At 43.1% G+C, this 22010-nt stretch overlaps 1 protein-coding gene across 2 annotated transcripts; it reads right to left on the bottom strand.

Moving 5' to 3' along the window:
- Positions 1–3460: 3460 nt before the first annotated feature.
- On the bottom strand, positions 3461–17058 carry GRP (gastrin releasing peptide). Of its 2 annotated transcripts, XM_060760795.2 has the most exons (4): positions 16810–17058; positions 7852–8102; positions 6422–6459; positions 3461–3874 (listed from the first exon to the last, which is right to left on the bottom strand). In XM_060760795.2, the coding sequence occupies exons 1-3, from the start codon at positions 16970–16972 to the stop codon at positions 6448–6450; spliced, it is 426 nt and encodes a 141-aa protein (XP_060616778.1). In that variant the 5' UTR covers positions 16973–17058; the 3' UTR covers positions 3461–3874; positions 6422–6447. The 2 variants fall into 2 exon arrangements, with proteins under 2 accessions (XP_060616778.1, XP_060616777.2); XM_060760794.2 differs by lacking the exon at positions 6422–6459.
- Between the last annotated feature and the right edge of the window lie 4952 nt (positions 17059–22010).

Here is a 22010-nt window from a genome sequence, read left to right on the forward strand (position 1 = left end):
CTCTGGGGTGGTTTTGACAGCTCCTTCCTCTGAAATATAACCTACAGCATCTAGTATTCATTGGTGGTCTCCCATCCAAATACTAACCAGGACTAACTCTGCTTAGTTTCCAATATCAGATAAGATCTAGTGTTAGGGTGCTTAGTAAAGGTAAATGTTTTCCCCTGACATGAAGTCCAGTTGTGTCAGACTCTGGGGTGTGGTGCTCATCTCCATTTCTAAGCCAAAGAGCCAGCATTGCCCATAGACACCTCCAAGGTCATATGGCCGGCATGACTGCATGGAGCGCCGTTACCTTCCCCCTGGAGTGGTACCTATTGATCTATTCACATTTGCGTGTTTTCGAAAAGCTAGGTTGGGAGAAGCTGGGGCTGACAGTGGAAGCTCATGCCGCTCCCTGGATTCAAACCTGCGACCTTTCGGTCAACAAACTCAGCAGCTCACCCACTTTAACCCACTGTGCCATCGGGAGCTTAGGTATGCTTAAACTCATTGGTGTTGGCCAATATGTCAGCCGTTAGCTACTATTTGTTGCTGCTATTGGGAGCCACAACACAATATTGCAGTGGATTTTCATTTTCCAACAGCACTGCTCCCATTCAAGCCAGTCAGCTACATCTTTCTCCAAGATAGTCCACACATACTATATTCTTCCCTCTCAGCCCATTTTCTTTTTGTGGCTGCTGAGCATGCTCAGTCCTTATTACGCTGTCCTTGGGCATGGAGGGATTGCCTACATAAGTAGTTATGTTAAAACACAAACACTTCTGCAAATCTCAGGTTTCCTATGTGTGTATCTCTGTTTTTTTCACGGCTACCATTTTTTCTGGCCATCAGAAGAAACTACCTGAGTTTGTTTTTTAAGAGTATGATTTTAAAATATAAGGAATTAGTTGGCTCTACCTCAGCTCTCTGCCTCCAGCTCTCCCTTTTCCCCAGAGTCATGAGCTGGATTCCTTCGAAAGTTTAAAAAGAGGTATGCAAATGAGGGTGACCTATATTAATACAGGTGTGGGCAAATTAAATTGCAACAGAGCTGACTGGAGCCATGGCCAAACATCTGGACAGCCATCCATTGTTTATCTTTTGATCTACAAAATCCAAAAGTGTTTCTACAATGAATTTCAAAGTAGCAATTATGTACTAATGAATGTTTTACATTATTTTTCTTGGCTGGTATCCTGTTGAGCAGTTCTGAATGTGTTAATTAAGATGCCGGTCGAGAAAAATAACAGGGAATACCAACTGGTAAGCTAAACTTACACATTTTACACTATTTGGTATTCATGTTCACAATCCTTGAACTATTGCCTCCCCCCAAACCTATCTTATTAGCCAGCAGCTGCATCAAGTGACTGAAGTCTGTTCCGCTAGCAATCAGGATGCAAAAAGATAACATCAGACCTTTTGCACTAATTATCTCCAATGAGATGTGGTCCTGCTTCTGATTGTTGCATCAGGATTTGCTGACATAAGGAAGCAGGAAACATCATCAGCATCATCCTGCTGCATCTTGATAAGACAATGCAACAGATCACCCTCACTTAGTGCAGCTGCAACCCATTAAGATAGGCTTGGGAAAGGCTCATATCAGAGGGTATTCCAGTTATGTATTCATAACTGGAAAGCTATATCAGTGATGCAGGATCTTGGCCTTTATTAGTTTACCAAGGGGGCTCTGATTTTATTTATTTATTTATTTATTTATTTATTTATTTATTTATTTACAGCTTTTATATTCTGCCCTTCTCACCCCGCAGGGGACTCAGGGCAGATTATAGTGTACACATATATGGCAAACATTTAATGCCAATTTTTGACATACAAACATTTACAGACATAGACAGAGGCTATTTAACCTTTTCTGGCCACCAGGGGAGGTGTCGCTTTCATTGTCCATTTGCGATGCTGATGAAGCACTTCCGCATTCCCCGCATGCTGCCCCACTGGAATGCTTTGCTGGAGTCTTCTTTATGGCCTCATACATCAGTTAATTTAGCCTCCCCACACTTTAAGGTGGTACCTTATTTTCCTACTTGACAGATGCAACTGTCTTTCGGGTTGCAAAGGTCGACAACAGGCTACACACAATTGGTTGGAAACCCACTCCAACCCGGGCTGGCTTCGAACTCATGACCTTTTGGTCAGAGTGATCTTAATGCAGCTGACACTCAGCCAGCTGCGCCACAATCCCAGTGATGGCCTGTATGGCTGAACTGTGATTAATATCCAACATACAATAGTATATTCATCATGGGGAGCATACACTGGCTGCCAGTCTGCTACCAAGCACAATTCAAAGTGCTGGCTTTGGCCTATAAAGCCCTAAATTGTTCTGTCTAAACACATCTCCCTCTATGATTCGGGGGAGGCCCTGCCCTTGGTCCCACCTTCCTCAAAGCATTACTGGTGGGGATGAGAAACAGGGCCTTCTCAGTAGTTGCCCCTCGTCTATGGAACTTCCTCCCCAGTGAAATTAGATTTGTCCCCTCCCTCCTGGCATTCAGGAAAAAAATTAAAAACATGGTTCTAGGATCAGGCTTTTGGTCAATAATGGGAACAGTACAATAAGAGAATATAATTTAACTTAATGATGACCCGGACTGACCCTGGAATATGACCTGGATTATGTGATTTTAATTGTTGTTTTAGTCTTATGTTTTAATTGGTTGGTTTTTAATGTTTTTAAAAAAATGCATTGATGTATGTGTACATGTGGCATTGAATTGTTGCCTTTGTAAGGCTGCCTTGAGTCCCCTTTGGGGTTGAGAAAGGTACGATATAAGTATGGTAAATAAAAAAATAAATCATGATTCAGATTTTAATTGTCAAAGCCTTTCATGGCTGGAATCACTGGATTGTTGTAGGGTTTTCAGGTTGTAGGGCCATGTTCTAGAAGCATTCTCTCCTGATGTTTCACCCACATCTATGACAGGCATCCTCAAAGGGTGAGGGATCTGTTGGAAACTTCTGAGGATGCCTGCCATAGATGTGGGTGAAACGTCAGGATAGAATGCTTCTGGAACATGGCCATACACCCCAAAAAACTCACAGCAACCCTACCCACTATGGCAGGCATCCTCAGAAGTTGTGAGGTCTGTTGGAAACTAGGAAAATTGGGTTTATATTTCTGTGGAAAGTCCAGGGTGGGAGAAAGAACTCTTGTCTGTTGGAGCCAGGTGTGAATGTTTCAATTGGCCGCCTTGATTAGCATTTGAAGGCCTGGCAGTTTTTAGGTGTTTCTTGTTAGTACCTGGGGGAATCCTTTGTTGAGAGGTGATTAGCTGTCCTGATTGTTTCTTGTCTGGAGTTCCCCTGTGCTTGAGTTTTGTTCTTTTACTTTCAGGAAAAGGGCTTCAGCTATCTAAGAGGTAGAATCTTATTTCCAAAATACATTCAGCACCCAGGATATGGCACCTTTGGCTCAGTAAAAAAAATACTCACTCACAATCTTAGAGAGAGAGAGTTATTTATTGTGAATCTTGCTTGATTGTGTAACATAAAAGATGAAGTGACTGGATGGAGAGAAAGAGAAAGAGAGAGAGCAAAGTACCATCATAGAATTGGAAGACCCTTCATCGACAATTATGTAAAACAAAGCAGTTAAAAAGAATCAAATGCTGCTTGCAAGGGAGGAAGCCGCTGGGGAGTGTAAATCATCGGTGTTAGAAATACAAGGGAACAGGATATTTTACACGGAAAGTAAATCTCGCTCAACACAAAAGGAAATTCATCCGTCATCATATACAACAAAATGCTAATGAAAACATAGTCTCTTAAGGATATTAGTCTATGCCTTCAGTTCCAGGTGACAGCAGCTTCAACTAGGAGAAGATTCTTTTCTATCCAGTGCTTGCAGAAGATAATCCATCATCTGATGAAAAAAAGAGAAGAAAGAATTTGAAAATCTTCTCGTAAAAACATCAGGTGTCCTTTGACATGTATGCAGGGATAGCTGGAAGATTCCTTGTCAGTGAGGTGGTGGATCTACTCTAGTTTTTGTCCCAAACTTTAAAGGAGCCATCCCAAGTGATGAATCCTGTTCCCAAAATAAGTTAAGCAGCCTTAGATAGCAACTTTAGGGTCCAGAACAAGACCTGGAATGGATTCAATTATCTCACTGATCTAGAAGCCACTAGTTTACCTGTCTGAACGTATCTCCTGCTTAACCATCACGAAGCTTAAGATCATCAGGAGAGGCCCTGCTCTCGATCCCACCACTCTTGCAAACACTGTTGGTGGGGACGAGAGACAGGGCCTTCTCAGCAGTGGCCCCCCATCTATGGAACTCTCTCTCTAAGGACATCAGGTTGGTCACCTCCCTCCTGTGATTTAGAAGACAACTGAAAACCTGGCTCTGGGGCCAGGCATTCAATTAGAGGCCAGAGGCAATAGGAAAAGGAAATTTGGATTTTGCGACATGGATTCTCCCAGCTTGGCTTAGTTTTACTGGCAGGTTAATCTATTAATTTATTATTAAATTTTACTGATGATGCTGTACAATGTTTTAAAATGATTTTATTGTGAATTGTAATTTTTATTATATTTATGCTGTTAGCATCCTCTGATGCTCATGTGAGGCTGCACTGAGTCCCCCTTGTAGGGAGAAGGGCAGGATATAAATATATGAAATAAATAAATAGTGAGCATTATGTGTTGTTGAAGGCTTTCATGGCCAGAACCGCTGGGTTTCTGTGAGTTTTCTGGGCTGTATGTCCATGTTCCAGAAGCATTCTCTCCTGACGTTTTGCCCACATCTATGGCAGGCATCCTCAAAGGGTGAGGAATCTGTTGGAAACCTCTGAGGATGCCTGCCATAGATGTGGGTGAAACATCAGGAGAGATGTTTCTGGAACATGGCCATACACCCCGGAAAACTCACAGCAACCCTACCCATTATGTGTTTATTATAAGCACAGTTTAAGGTACTCTACTGTCTGACGCAAACAGTGTTCGCCTGCCCCCATCCACATATTAATATATTTAAAGGAAGCCTAGACTATATATAGTATATGAGACAGAAAATTATGTGAGCTGCTCTCTCTATCTTTCCGGCATTAAAAACCCTAAGGTAACGTAGTAAAATAGCAAAATTTGCTATCTTGGGCTGAACTCCCATTAGACTCCTACAAGTGTATACATTCCTTTTTAGAAAGGCTTGGATACTTCAGTTCGATGCAAAGCATCGGTTCTTCATTCAAGGCTCCAGAAGTGGAGGTATACATGCACACAGACATGTATGCAAAATAAGGTGGGTGTACTTGCCAATTTCACATGGATTAATTGTCAATTGTCAGTTAATGACCAAGTAAAGTGACAAAAAGCATGAGACATTTAGTGTTCACTGATGTTGTGATATCATTTAGCCTAAGTAAGTAAATGAAAAATATTTAAAGGCGCAGGAGCATACAATGAAAAGAATAAAAATAATTTTGAATTGTTAAACTCATTTGACTCATACTTAATAGAATTCTGTTGGTATCTTATCTGTACTTAAAACAATTTAATGTTTTTGTCCAACAAGGAACATTTGTTTCAAGATAGCAGAAGCAAGTTTGTACATATATACACCTATGCATTACATACTCTGCACAGGGGGCTATGAACATTTTTGTGCTCTCAGTTGTACTTTTGGTACCTCTTTTCAGTTGTGCAATGCTGGCATTGAATACATAAGGTAACTGATCTACCATATAGCATAACTGACAATATTTACCCAACACAACTGAAATGTAGAAGCTCAGGTTTCTGCTGGTGGCATTTATGAAGAGTAACTTTGGATTATGCTAGAACATGTAAAATTAGGGATGATACAAAAGGTGATAAGACAAGAGAATGCACAAAACTGGGGAAACTGCTTTTATAAAAATAGCAGTTTTAGTCCCAAGTTCCCAAAAAGCAATTAGTTGTCATTATCATATAATCCCCATATCCACATGGAGTATGTTGCTACACTTCCCAAAAACACATGAACTCATAGATAAATAGAAGCCCTACTGAAATGAACCACTTTTGGTGGATGGATGCCATGGAATTGTGCTGGAAGTCCTATAAAATGGATGTGAAGATTTTTTTTTTCTCAAATGTGAAACTATGGGTATTGGTTGTGTGGATATGATGGTTGTACCAAAGTTGCTTCAAAAAGAAAGATCAAAACACAATGAGTGGAAATTTTAGGAAGAGAGAAGCAGGATTAGTCTGTGTTTCACCAGTGGAAGCATTAAGTTATGTGAGAAAGTGGGAGGACGTCTTCTATGCAGTGGAATGCTAAATGCCTTGGAAGTCTGATTGGTGGCAATAGCAGCCTCATGTCAGTGCCAAGTTACAAGCCTCATCCAAAGTCCTGAACTAATTTAGAAAAAGGGACCAGCATCTCTGACTCCTCCTTTACAGTTAGGACTAAAACCCAGAGTAAACTCACCATCCCATGAACACTGGCATCACTGGTCACCACTGGCCCTGCACAAAAAGTATAGATCAGGCTTACCTTGCAGAAAATAAGGCAAAAGTAACCACAAGGTGTTTGCTTCTTGGCAGAGCTGTTTATCTCCTACACAGTTTACTTCCTGAGATGGTGTGATAAATATCCAGAGCTGCCTAGCAGAAAATTCTAAGGACCTCACTGAACTACAAATTCCAGAATTTGAGAGCATAGGGTTATGATAATTAAAGTGGTATCAAACTACTATAACTGTGCCTGCATCAATAGGATGTGCCTGCTTCCCCTCTATTTTGCCGTGGTCAGACCACACCTGGAATACTGTGTCCAATTCTGGGCACCACAACTTAAGGGAGATGTTGACAAGTTGGAATGTATCCAGAGAATGGCAACTGAAATGATCAAGGGTGTGGAGAACAAGCCCTATGACAGTGGTTCTCAACCTGTGGGTCCCCAGGTGTTTTGGCCTACAACTCCCAGAAATCCCAGCCAGTTTACCAGCTGTTAGGTTTTCTGGGAGTTGAAGGCCAAAGCATTTGGGGACCCACAGGTTGAGAACCACTGCCCTATGAGGAGTGGCTTCAAGAGCTGGGCATGTTTAGCCTGCAGAAGAGAAGCTGAGAGGAAACATGATATGGACCATGTATACATATGTGAGGGGAAGTTATAGGAAGGGGGAGCAAGCTGGAGACTAGGACAAAGAGCAATGGCTTCAAACTACAGGAAAGGAGATTCCACCTGAACATGAGGAAGAACTTCCTAACTATGAGAACTATTCAGTGGTGGAACTCTCTGCCCCGGGGTGTGATGGAGGCTCCTCCTTTAGAGGCTTTTAAGCAGAAGCTTGATGGCCATCTGTCAGGGGTGCTTTGAATGTAATTTTCCTGCTTCTTGGCAGAATGGGGTTTGACTGGATGGCCCACAAGGTCTCTTCCAACTCTATGATTCTTTCCATTCCAGAGATCCGTATTTTGATCTCCTCTTTATCACACACTCAGAAGTTGACTTTCCTTTTTTGCCTAATCCTCCATTCTCTAAATGTAGAACACATACTTGATAATGCTGATCCTCTGGCGTGATTCTAGGGTCCAAAAAAGACTGTTGTAGACATAACAAGTTACTGCATGTTAAGGACTATGAGCCCTGAAAGCCCCATAGACATGCTAGAAATCAATGAATCAATTTGGTGTATAGAGTGCTTGAACTGGAAACTTTGCACAATTCTGTATAATACTTGAAAATGAGTAATTACGTCTCTTGGTTGTTGAGTTTTTCAGGTGTATTTTCAGCTCTATTGAACCATGCTTTGTATCAAATACAGTGTTTTCCCAACAAGTAATTGAGCTGAATTGAATGGCACCTGGCACCTTTATGTATTCATAATTAGAGGTTATTGCAAGTGCGGCACTTACGTCTTTGAGACTGCTGTTGTCCTCTGCCTCCCAAGCGTTCTTGGCAGAAAATGGCAATTCTTCCCTGAGGACCTGAGAGCTTCGGTTTTCGTTCCCATCTAGAAGCTTGAGGAACTGCTTGAACGTCTCCTCCCATTGCAAATAGTCTCCCAGCTGCTTGATGTTATCGGACAGTGAAGAGAAGGGGGACTCATTCCGTTCTTCGTATATATAAGGAAAATCCCCTGTGCTCTTTTTCCCCATGAAGTGGCCTGAAAATGGAACAGGAAATGTCATTTAAATTACTGTCAAAAGCTACTACCTTGTCTTCAGATGAGCAGGAGTGGGACACAGCATTGTGGAGTCAGAAGCACTTTTGGGTGGAGTTGAAGTAGGTGTCAATAAAAATCTATCAGGGACAAGAAGTCCAAGACATTTCTGGGACGAGAGGTGCAAGATCCTTGCAAAAGTGAGAAACTGGATTTTTTAAAATGCTACTTTTAAATCTGAGAGTACACCTTGTTGGAGCATGTAAGAAATCAGTTAGAGAGTGTGTGTGAACTGTAGAATAAGATGCACAAAGCTGACTGGCCCGGAGAGCTGGCTGAGCCTGGGACTTTTGGATACTGTTAGATTTTCAGACTTGAGCTATGCAGGTACTTGCAGAAAGACACACACAGAGAGAGTGAGAGTTTGGAGTGTGCTTGTGCTTCATGAGCTGCTGGAAGGAGTTTCTCCACATGGACAAAGACCATTTTAAATCTCTCTAAAAGGACATTATGTAATTAGATGCAACTGACCACATGATTGTTCTTTATTGATAATCTACGTGACATATTTTCTTGCTCTGGCAAGACAGTATGTGGACTGGTCAATCGTGAACTACGTGTGATTTTACATTACATCACATACTTCTCTTAGGCAGGATCCACACTACCAAATAAAATCCAGATTATCTATTTTGAACTGGATTGTATAGCAATATAATCCAGTTCAAAACAGACAATGTGGATTATCTGATTTTATAATCTGGATTATATGGCAGTGTAGATCCAGCCAAGAATCTTTAGATCCTCTAGCGTGATTCTAGGGTCAATGCACACTGGAATTCACTTTTGATGTTGTTTAAGCAAAGCATGACACACTTCATGTGTCAGAAGAGAGCAAGTGTGCACTTGGAAAACTAGTTTTTTTGGGTGGAGGTAAAACACTCTGTGCTGTATTGAATCTCAAAAGCCCAAGGAGTGGTTGAATAAGATTTATCTGGCCCAGGACAGGGCTTTGATTAAAAAAAGAAGCAAAATGCACTATGAAATATACATGCCAGAGAATATACCTTTTCTTGGTGGACAGTTTGGACTGCATGGAATATTGGAATTTTTCTTGGGTGCTGAATATCAATGGCCAGAAATATTATTCCTTTTGTAATAATTTTTAACAATAAGAAAAATCCCAGTTGGCAAGCCAGGATTTGAGATCTCATGTACAGAGAAAGGGATAGATAGCTTGGTATTTTGAGACAGTTTATCTTTCTCCATAGCTTCTCTTCCTTTATTCTTTACCTCCTTCTTTCTCCTTATCTCTGTACAAACTGATCGCCCCTTTCTAAAATAACGTGAATCTCTCTCCCCACTCCAAAGTTATGGAAGTGATCAAAAATCAAAGTTAGCAATCAGAAAGACTTAATCTTTTCCTGCTCTAGGTGGGACTCTTTTTCACTTTCTTCTACTCTTTTACACTTTGTTGTGGTTTGGGAAAAGAAAAGACTATGGACTTCATCACACTGACAATTTAAAAGTGTGGAAAAGTGGAGGGAATTATCTTAATTTGTTCCCTACCATCTTTCCCATTCTACTGGGATGGCTGGCAATGCCACACACTTTTCTGTGCTTTCCCCACTTGCTCCTTGTTTTACTGAGTCAGGCAGCACCCAACTCCTGAAATGGAGTCTTCTCTCCATTTTAACATCCTTGCAACACAGATTCCCATGGGCAGCCACCAGAAGTAGCCATACATCGTGGGGTGGCCTCCATGGGAATCCATTTTGCCAATGTGTTAAGATGGAGAGAAGACTACGTGGAATGAAGTCCTACGTCTAAAAAAAGTGTGGATTGCATATTATCTGAAACTTGCCTTGTTGTATTGTTGAAAGCTTTCATGGCCGGAATCACTGGGTTATTGTAGGTTTTTTCAGGCTATATGGACATGTTCTAGATGCCTCTAGAACATAGCCATATAGCCTGAAAAAACCTACAACAACCCACTTGCCTTCGAACCTGTTCATATCCTATATTCAGTGAAATCATAAAAGCATTTCTTCAACTTCCTCAAAACTGGAATACAAGAAATATTATACTCTTGTCTCTTTAGCCACGTGATCTACTGGTTTTGAAAACAAGCCCTATGAGGAGTGGCTTAAAGAGATGGCATGGTTAGCATGCAGAAGAGAAGGTTGAGAGGAGACATGATGAGGGCTATGTATAAATATGTGAGGAGGGAGCAAGCTTGTTTTCTGCTGCCCTGGAGATTAGGATGCGGAACAGTGGCTTCAAACTACAGGAAAGGAGATTCCACCTGAACATTAGGAAGAACTTCCTAACTATGAGAGCAGTTCAGCAGTGGAACCCTGGAGTGTGGTGGGAGTTTCTTCTTTAAAGGTGTTTAAACAGAGGCTGGATGGCCATCTGTCAGGGGTGCTTTGAATGTGATTTTCCTGTTTCTTGATGGGGGGTTGGACTGGATGGCCTGCGAAGTTTCGTCCAACTCTAGGATTCTAAGTTGGCTAAAGCAGTTTAGGATTTTCAATTCACTTAAATATTTTATTACTTGAAGCCACTATTCCAAAGCAGTCACACTATTGCTGATAGTGGCTGCATATCGGCATGAGTACCTTCACTATTGCACATTTGCAGAACTGAGTCATGATCCCACATTCTCCAAATAACCTCAGAACTCTGCCCTCCTGCACTTCCGTGGGTTTGTAATATAAACTTACTCCCATCAAATCCAATGGTTCCAATCTCTTCCCTTATCCAGCTTATCTCCTCTGTCTCCCATGCAGCTAAAACTGCCACCTTACTTTGAAGACACCTAAACACCTTTTAAACTTGCTTCCATCAGATTCAGTGGCTCCAAGCCCCTCTTCAACTCCAGCTTGTACCATCCATCTCTCTCTGACATCAGAACCAATGCTGGCATACCAGGACAGAAGTGGAATAGCCCATAGGTGAAGGCAATATGGCACAACTGGCAGTTATTGATTAGTTTTGCCCATTGAATATGGGAAACGGGTTAACGGCAGGAAGAGGGAGATGTTATACAACAGACCAGCATTTCTCCACCTAGGGGTTGGGACCCCTGGGTGGTCATGAGGGGGTGTCAGAAGGGTTGCCAAAGACCATCACCAAACACAGTATTTTCTGTTGGTCATGGGCATTCTATGTGGGAAATTTGGCCCAATTCTATTGGTGAGGTTCAGAATGCTCTTTGATTGAAACATTTTCAGCTGCTGGGGAAAGGACAGCATGGTTGGAGCAATCCTAGCCTCTCTGCCTTGGAGTCATTTCCAATCTATGGCAACCCTAAGGCCATACAGGATTTTCTGTAGAGAAAAAATTACTATTGCCTTTATCTGAAGCTTAGAGAATGTAACTTCCCAAGGTCACTCAATAGATTTAATGGATGAGCAGGGATTCGAACTCTGGTCCCCAGAATCATAGTCCAGTGCTCAATCCACTACACTACGGAAGTTAAAAGCCTGGGAACAATCACTGACAAAAATAGGTTAGGTTCTTCCATATATGTCCTGAAGCAGCGTTTCCCAACCTGGGGGTCAGGACCACTGGGGGAGTCACAAGGGGGTGTCAAAGGGGTCACCAAAGACTATCAGAAAACCCAGTATTTTCTGTTGGTCATGGGGTTGCTATGTGGGAAGTTTGGCCCAATTCTATCATTGGTGGAGTTCAGAATACTCTTTGATTGTAGGTGAACTATAAATCCCAGCAGCCACAACTCCCAAAAATCAAGGTCTATTTTACCCAAACTTCACCAGTGTACACATTTGGACATATTGAGGATTCGTGCCTAGTTTGGTCCAGATTCATCATTGTTTGAGTCCACAGTGCTCTCTGGATGTAGATGAACTACAATTCCCAAAACCAATGTCAATGCCCACCAAACCCTTCCAGTATTTTCAGTTGGTCATGGGAGTTCTGTGTGCCACGTTTGGTTCAATTCCATCATTGGTGGAGTTCAGAATGCTCTTTGATTGTAGGTGAACTATAAATCCAAGCAACTACAACTCCCAAATGACAAAATGAACCCCTCCCCTCCAAAATTTGGGGTGTATCAGGTGTTTGTGCCAAATTTGGTCCAGTGAAAGAAAATACATACTGCATATCAGATATTTACATTAAAATTCATAACAGTAGCAAAATTACATCTATGAAGTAGCAATGAAAATGATGTTATGGTTGGGGGTCACCGCAACATGAGGAACTGTATTAAGGGGTTGCAGCATTAGGATGGTTGAGAAACACTGCAATAGAGACTATCACCAAAGTTGACAATCCTGCTTCAATGCCAGTTTGTCTCTCTCATGTGATAAAGTCCAGAGACTTTAAACTGCCTCAAGAATCCATTTGCTTTCTGGTTCATTAGTTTAGCTCTTCTTTGTCAGTTAGCTGATGAAGTAGTGGTGTTAGGCAATGACTTCCAGGCAAACTCTGCTTCAGTTTAATCAGACTGAATGATGGTGAAAAAGGAGCACAAATACAAAGTGGGTTTTTTTGTGTGCCAAATATTCTTCCAATGAGAGGCAATTCTGACTTTTAGGTAAGTGCTTATGAAGACAAACTCAGCAGTCTCTGGCACTCCAAGAGTATGAAAAAAAAGAAAGCAGAGCTCATCCAAGATATTTGGTTACCTGACATAAAGAACAGTGCTGCATTCTATGTACAGAAGCTGTTCTTGAAATTGATGGTTACTTTAGCACTAAACTGAGGTGTATATGGCTCAAGTCCTGGCTATTTGAAGGGATGTGTCACGTTATAAGCACCTGTTTGGGCCTGAAGATATTTGGGAGACAGTTTCTTTCAGTCCCATTACTTCCCCAGACACATTTAATGGGAACAGTATGTCTGGAGTCTTGGCAGGGGTGAAAAGGAATTTGGGGACACCAGGTTTTGAGCAAGGAAAAATGGACTGGATTAACTACGGAACTTCTGTTCAGAACTACAGCCACTTGAGGCTTCCTTGTCTTAAACCAAAGCTATATACAATCTGAGTGTAAAGGCTTGCTTACTCAAGCAATTACTTGACCACCACCCAAGACAAGCAGAGCTTGGAAAGGTATTTGCACTACATTTCCCAAACACCCCCTTTCCAGCATCCAAACCAGTTTAGGCATTTTGGGAGTTGAAGTTTGGAAAACTAACTAAAGTAAGCTATGCCATGGCAAAATAGGTCTGTGGATGCAGACAACAAGCAATATTTCTATTCATCACTTTCCTACTTTTTGTAATAAACTATCATCTGTCTCCAACTGGTCACTATCGTCTGCGGAAATTGAAGTGGTGGACTTGTGGGAAACCAAAGTATTATCATGTTTAAATAATTGCTGCCAACTAGACTTATTGACAAGATCATAAACATGAACCAAACTGTGTTTTCGAAGGCTTTCATGGCTGGCATCACTGGGTTGCTGTGAGTTTTCTGTTGTGAGGTTGCTGTATGGCCATGTTCCAGAAGCATTATCTTCTAACGTTTCACATGCATCTATGGCAGGCACCCTCAAAGTTTGTGAGGTCTGTTCAAAACTAGGCAAGTTGGTTTTAGATATCCAACACCTCCCAACAAAGGATTCCCTCAGGCAGGAAACAGCCAGGCTTTGAAGCTACAAGGCTATTCAATGCTAACCAAGGTGGTCAATTGCAACATTCACACTTGCCTTAGGCAGACAAGAGTTCTTTCTCCCACCCTGGACATTATTCCACAGATATATAAACCTCACTTGACTAGTTTCCAACAGACTTCATAACCTCTGAGGATGCCTGCCATAGATGTGGGTGAAATGTCAGGAGAGAATGCTTCTGGAACATGGTCAAACAGCCCGGAAAACTCACAGCAACCCAGTGAACCAGACTGTTTGTGCTTTCTATTTATCTGGATGAAGAGAAAGTCACTGAATCTTACTAAACTACAAGGGATATTGTCAGCATTGCAAAAATCTGGACACCACAGTAGACATAAGAGATGTACTTCCTCAAAACTTGGGAAGTACAGGCAGTCCTCAAGTTACAAACATTTGACTTACATACAATTCATAATTAAGAATGGGGTGAGACAACAGGAAGTGAGAAATCAATCCCTCGGATGGGAAATTCACTTCAGAAGAGTTATCATGGCAAAAAGATGTCCAGTTCACGAATCCTTCTTTACACAATAAGCCACATTTTTCAAAATCCAATTATCACAGGGACAGAAAATGAGGTGAAATTTTCTGAACAGGGGTACAGACAGCAAAACAAACACCACGGGGCTGTTAACTCTTCCCTATGCTATTCAAAGCATGTGCGCATGCGCGCGCACGCACACACATATACATACACATATGCACACATGCATATATATGGCTGGAGCTACACTTTAAAAATGTGCCTGTTCCAACTTACATACAAATTCAACCTGAGAACAAACCTACAGAACCTATCCTGTTTGTAACTTGAGGACTGCCTGTATACATTTTAGACTATCCCAATTTCTTTACTTAGCAATTTTTTTCATGTCAGGAGTGACCTCCCCCCGCCCCCCCCCCCCGCCCCCACTCTCTCTATATACCTTTTTCTTCCCTTCCTCATGAACTTTGGGGCAAAGACTCTTTTTCCAGGAGATTGCAAGCACTGAAACTTCAGACCTCCACCTTGCTCACAGATTGGTTCTTAGTGAAATTGCAGGTGCATTTGTAGTATCAACACCCCTTTCATTGCCCTGACTCAATATTATGGGATCCTGGGCTTTGTAGCTTGGTTAGGCTTCAGCACTCTGGGGAAGGCAAGAGCAAACCTCTTTGCTGGGCAAATGTTACCAGGAGTGCCTTAGGGTTGCCATATGTAGGAAAGGACTTGAAGAAAGACACACACCTTTTCCTTCCCTTCCCCAGGAGCTTTGGAGCAAAGACCCTTTTCTCAGGTGACTGCCAGCACTGAAACCTCAGATCCCCACCTCGCTTAAATACTGCTTCTTACTGAGATTACAGGTGCATTTGTAGCATCAACACCTCTTTCATTGCCCTGGCTCAAAGCTATGGGAATCTGGGCTTTGTAGCTTGGTGAGGTTCCAGCACTTGAGGAAGGGAAGGGCAAACATCTTAGCTGGGCAAATCTTACCAAGAGGACCTTAGGGTTGCCCTAACTAGGAAAGGGCATGAAGAGATGGATAGATAGATAGATAGATAGATAGATAGATAGATAGATAGATAGATAGATAGATAGATAGATAGATGATAGATCATACTTTACCCCCGGGAATTTGGGGGTAAAGCCCCTTTACTCAGGAGATTGCAAGCACTGAAACCTAAGACCCTCACCTCACTCACAGACAGCTTCTTACTGAGATTACAGGTGTATTTGAAATATCAATGCTCCTTTCATTGCCTTGGCTTGATACTATGGGATCCTGGGCTTTGTAGATTGGTGAGGTTCCAGCACTCCGAGAAAGGCAAGGGCAAACTTCTTTGCTGGGCAAATCTTACCAAGAGGACCTTAGGATTGCCCTAACTAGGAAAGGGCTTGAAGATATAGGTAGATCAATAGATAGACAGACACACACACATTCCGCTATTCGTTCCCTTCCCCAGGAACTTAGGGGCAAAGACCCTTTTTCACGAGACTGCAAGCACTGAAATCTCAGACCCCCACCTTGCTCACAGACTGGTTCTTACTGAGATTACAGGTGCATTTGTAGAATCTTTAGCCCTTTCATTGCCTTGGCTCAATACTATAGGATCTTGGGCTTTGTAGCTTGGTGAGGCTCCAGCACTCCAAGGAAGGCAAGGGCAAACCTCTTTCCTGGGCAAATCTTACCAAGAGGACCTTAGGGTTGCCCTAAGTGTGAAAGGGCATGAAGCTAGATAGATAGACAGACAGACAGACAGGCACACATCTTTTCCTTCCCTTCCCCAGGAACTTAGGGGCAAAGACTCTTTTCTCAGGAGATTGCAAGCACTGAAACCTTGGACCCCCACCTGTAAGAATCTCACAGACTGCTCCTTACAGAGATTACAGGTGCATTTGTAGCATCAATACAGTGACACCCCTTTCACTGCCCTGGATCAATGATATGAGATCCAGGGCTTTGTAGCTTGGTGGGGCTCCAGAACTCCAAAGAGTGCAAACCTCTTAGCTGGGCAAATCTTACCAAGATGACCACAGGGTCACCCTAAGTATGAAAGAGCTTGAGGATAGATAGATAGATAGATAGATAGATAGATAGATAGATAGATACCTTTTCCTTCCCTTCCCTAGCAAATTAGGGGCAAAGACCCTTTTCTCAGGAGATTGCAAGCACTGAAACCTCGGACCCCCACCAGCCGGTAGGCTTTTAGGAATTGTGGGAGTTGAAGTTCAAAACACCTGGAGGAGGACCGAAGTTTGCCCATGCTTGCCTGTGCTACAGCAGAGATGCACCCGCGCACTCTCAGCCTCAGGGGAAAGCAAGTCGCACTCTCTCAGCTTCGGGAAAAGCAAGTCGCACTCTCTCAGCCTCAGGAAAAGCCACGTCAAGGCTCGCCATCTCAGAGGACGGCAGTTCACGCACTCTGGGCTTTAGAGGAAGGCGAGGGCGACCCTCTTCTGAACCCACTTGCCCAGGGGACCTTGAGGGTGGCCCTAAATGGGGAAGGTGCATCAGAAGGACCCTGTTCCCAGCTCCCTCCCGGCGGAAGGGCACTCTTTGGGGTCCCACAAGTCCTGCCCGACTCACCGACGGCCCAGTGGCTCCCCCGCGGGTAGACCTTGGCCATGGGGGCGGCCCCGTCGTTGCCCGGCAGCGGGACTGCGCCCCCTCCGCGCCCCTCCAGCAAAAGGCCGGCGGCGAAGAGGGCCAGGCAGGAGAAGAGCCAGCGCGGCTTGCGGGGCAGAGCCATGGACGGAGAGAGCCTCGACGGGGCGGAGAGGAGCCAGAGAGGCAGGAACAAGGAAGGCGAGACTCGGGCGTCTCTGCTGCTGGCTCTGCCGGCTCAAGTCGCTCTTATAGGCGGTGTGGGCGCGGTGGGAGGAAAGGCCAGCCTCCGGGCGCCTCCCCTCCAGTTCGGGAGATATCCTTTCGAGGGCTGGATCCGGGCAGAGAGCCTTCTCATCCCTTTGGGAGCGCCTCCGACTGGCTGCCTCCTTCTCAGCCCCCAGAACTGGAAGACCCAAAGTCGGGCTTTGAGCTCCCGAAAGTGGAGACCCGGGTTCGAATCCTGACTCGGTGGTTTCGGTGGGTCGCGCTGTCTCAGCCTCAGAAAACCCCGTTAGAGGGAGGGAGAGAAGTGACTTGATTAAGTAACTTATTTATTCAGTTCTTGTGGGTTTTTTCAGGCTATATGGCCATGTTCTAGAGGAATTTCTCCTGACGTTTCGCCTGCATCTATGGCAAGCATCCTCAGAGGTGAAGTCTGACCTCACCTCTGAGGATGCTTGCCATAGATGCAGGCGAAACGTCAGGAGAAATGCCTCTAGAACATGGCCATATAGCCCGAAAAAACCCACAAGAACTGAGTGATTCCAGCCATGAAAGCCTTCGACAACTTATTTATTTACAGTATTTATATTCCACCCTTCTCATCCCGCAGGGGACTCAGGGCAGATTACAATTGTTGCACTCCAGGACAGGAAAAGCCCTCTGACTTTAAACACCACACCCTTGGATAGGAAAACAATCCTTTTACTGAAGATAATTAAAAAGCAGTAAAGTAAAAAGCACTTTAAAGAAATAGGTAAACCCGATTAGGTAGGAAGATAAGCAGGAACAAAGTAGTCCAGGGTAATAGTGCAGCAAAGTCCATGAAACAAAGGCAAAACTTCTCTAATAAAAATCAGGCAACATGAACTCAAGGCATGAATATAAAATCATAGAATCCAAGAATCAAAACCATGAAACGAAAAGCACTTAAACATGAATCTTCCAAGTATGGTTTCCATGAAACAAGGACGAGAGCTTGACTTGATTCCAAACGATGCTTCATCTGACTATATTCCCTGTACTTGGAAATTTTATCCCCTTGTTAAGCTATCCCAAATGCTCAGAAATTGGTTTCTCTTTAACTGGGATTCCCTTATCTTCTTCTGTCTGAACCTGGCAGAATGTCGAAGCCACTGTTTGGCTTTTCTGTTTTGACTCATCTCCTCCCATCTATCTATTTGCTCATTAATTTTTGCAGCTGGGCCAGGTGCCGAACTGTTTTCAAACCCGAAATCATGAGAACTCTCTGATAACAATTCAGGGAGCAGACCATCATCCCCACACCCTTCAGGGACATTCTCAGAGGAAACTACACTTTGAACAGGAATCTTCTGGTCATTTTCTCCATCATTATCATTAACCAAACCATTGCCATCTTGAAACTCATTGACATCACTCCCCACATCCAAAGCACCCGGATCCTGAAACACAATCACAGGCAGGGCTCCAACAACAATGTACATATATATGGCAAACAATCACCTTTACCTTTTAACATGATTTTTGTTCCAAGGTTATAAATGCCATTTCCTAATTGTTTCCATCATAAAAACATGGCATTTTTTCTTATTAAACTGCAAACACTTTTTATTTTTGCGGGAGATCCTGCAGCACATTTTGCTATAGTTTTCAATGAACATCGCGCTGAGTCGCAATCAAGTCAACAAACATGTTGGACTACACAGAGAAGCCACTGAAATCCACAAGCATGTAGAAAATTGCAAACAGAAAGGAGGAAACAATGAAAATGAACAAGATCTATCTACCAGTATTAAACAAATCCAGAATCAGGACACTAAATAAAGAGCAACATTCCAAAAACAAGGGAATTCCAGACAGGAAACAATCAGGGCAAGCTAACCCCTCCCAACAACAGATTCCCTCAGGCAACAACAGCCAGGCTTTGAAGCTACAAGGCTATTCAATACTAATCAAAGTGGACAATTGCAACATTCACACTTGCTTCAACATACAAGAGTTCTTTCTCCCACCCTGAACATTCCACAGATATATAATCCTCACTTGCCTAGTTTCCAATACACCTCACAATCTCTGAGGATGGCAGCCACAAATGTGAGCAAAATATCAGGAGAAAATTCTTCTGGACCATGGCCATAGTAAAGGTAAAGGTTTCCCCTTGACATTAAGTCTAGTTGTGTCCAACTCGGGGGGGGGGTGCTCATCGAAGATCCAGAGACACCTCTAAGGTCATGTGGCCAGCATGACTGCATGGAGTGCCATACACTTCCTGCTGGAGCGGTACCTATTGATCTACTCACATTTGCATGTTTTTGAACTGCTAGGTTGGCAGAAGCTGGGGCTTACAGCGGGAGCTCACCCCGCTACCCAGATTCGAACCACTCACCTTTCGGGCAGCAAGTTCAGCAGCTCAATGGTTTATCCCGCTGCGCCACCTGGGGCTCCAAACCTCACTTTCCTAGTTTCCAACAGACCTCACAACCTCTGAGGAGGACTGCCCTATAGATGTGGGCAAAACGTCAGGAGAGAATGCTTCTAGAACATGGCCATACTGCCCGGAAAACTCACAGCAACCCAGTGGCATAGGCATAGACAAGGCATAGTTTTGGCTCTCAGTCAAGAGATATAATAATAATAATAATAATAATAATAATAATAATAATAACAACAACAACAACAACAACAATAACAACACTTGACTTGAAATGGATTGAATGGAGACAGTAATTTACTCTCCTCCTACAAGTCCCTGCAGGTCAGCTTTGACTTATGGCAGCCATCAATTCAGATCTTGCAAAGACAGCCCTCTTTTAAGACAGTGGTTCCCAACCTTTATTTGACCAGGGACCACTCTGACCAGGGACCACTCTCCAACATTAGTACCAAAAGGGTTACAAATCAGTTTTTGGTCAACTTTAGATTCGGTTTGGTTATTTGGGGTGCTGATTCAAAAATTGCATTGGATAGACCACATCAGCTCTAGTTTCTGATACAGAACATATGCCATCCAGTAGTTGCCAACTGCTCGCCCACAGAAAACCACATTTAATAATCTAGAGCTGATGTGGTAGTAGTAATCTTTTGTGGGTAGTAAGCCTCTCCCCTCCCTCAGCACTATAAGAGGGTTTCGCGATACCACTCACTCTCGTTGCCACATAGTTTTGAGGCAACTGTGTGTAATGGTGAGGCCACAGAATATTTTTTGGTTTTTGCAGACCACTTATTTATTTATTATACTTTTTAAAATTTATTTTTTCTGCTACATGCTTTCTGTCATGTTATTTTATTTTATGGAAACTTTAATAAAGAATATTTTTTTAAAAAAAACAATGATTGTGGGAAGGATCCTCTGACCTGATCCATTCTTCAACAGCAAATGTTAGCACTAAAAGGGCAAGGTAAATATGTCCTTTAAGAAAGTGCAGAATTCCCACTCAGAGTGGGCACTACCAAGTCCCCTGTTCATTTGAGACATGATTGGAAAGGATAAGGTTGGAGAGGGAAGAGGGTGGGTAGTGTGGAACGGCACAGAGGATTAAATCTAGGCAAAATCACAATATCAGTATGAAGCCTTCACAAGAGAAGAGCTTTTATAGATTTTGGGGGGATGCTTCTGAGCAAAACTCCCACAACCCCATAGCATTGTGTCATGACAGTTGAAGTGGTGTCAACCTGTATTCATTCTATAGTGTAGATATACTTTGAGAAGGGAAGCTCAGGCTCAGTCCAATTATATTGTCAACTAAAGTAGACCCATTGACTTTCATCTGATTGGTGGTCCCAATTAAAGTTAGACCTATTGAGCCAGGAGAACGTATCTTAAGTACTGACTTACCAATGCCTTTCCTCTTACTGATACTAGTCTGATCATTAGTCTTAGGATGTTGGCTGATACCTTGGAGATGAAAGAGAAAGCAAGGGAGGGATGAGGTGCCTTGCTTGGAAGGAACTTATTATTAGCCATCAAGTCAGCTTTGACGTACAGCAAGCCTACGAATGGGAAGCCTCTGAGAGTCCTGGCCATCAACTCAGGCCTTGCAAAGTCAGGACTATGGCTACAACTGGGTCTGGTTCCAGGGGTAATGTAACCTGTTCAACAGCTTCACTGGTCACTGGTTCATTTCCAGGCAGCATTAAAAGTGGTGGTTTTGACCTATAAACACTTGCAGAACTTGGGTGTGACAGTTGTCATCCAGTGCTCAAATCACCACACCATGCTGGCTCCCATTGCTTGAGATCTAGGAAAGGACTTGCCTGCCATGATATTTGATAACATAGATCATGCAGGATTTATTTTTTCATGTCAGGAGCGACTTGAGAAACTGCAAGTTGCTTCTCATGTGAGAGAATTGACCATATGCAAGGACATCCAGGGGACGCCCAGATGTTTTGATGTTTTACCATCCTTGTGGAAGGCTTCTCTCATGTTCCTGCATGGGGAGCCAGAGTTGACAGAGGGAGTTCATCCGTGCTCTCCCTGGATTCGAACCTGCGACCTGTCGGTCTTCAGTCCTACCGGCACAAGGGTTTAACCTATTGCATCACCAAGGGTTCCTGTCATGCAGGATAAGCAATGCTGAGTAGATGGGCCTTTGGTCTGACTGAGAAGTAGTCCAATTGATCCATTCATGAAAAAAAACTCGCTTTTTCCATGGTAAGTTTAAGGTTCATGACTGATTTGACCAAGACTCTATCAATGCAATTTATAATTTATTATAAACTGCTACAAGCTGCAAGTCAGAGCCAGATTTCACTATAATTTCTTCTTTTCCCTCGTTCTCACCCATGCAGTTGCAAGCCCCTGATATTTTCTGATGAATATGCAGTCCTTCATTCCCACTCCTCTTTTGGCAGGCCATTCATTCCTATCTCTCCTATGCATTAAACAAGCCCCCCTCCAGAGCTGGGCTATCGATGAGGAAAGAAGGTTGGATTTCCTTGTCTAAAGCAACCTCCATCATCCCCCTCCCCATATGGGG

The sequence above is a fragment of the Anolis sagrei genome, chromosome 2, assembly GCF_037176765.1.
Source record: "Anolis sagrei isolate rAnoSag1 chromosome 2, rAnoSag1.mat, whole genome shotgun sequence".
NCBI lineage: Eukaryota > Metazoa > Chordata > Lepidosauria > Squamata > Dactyloidae > Anolis > Anolis sagrei.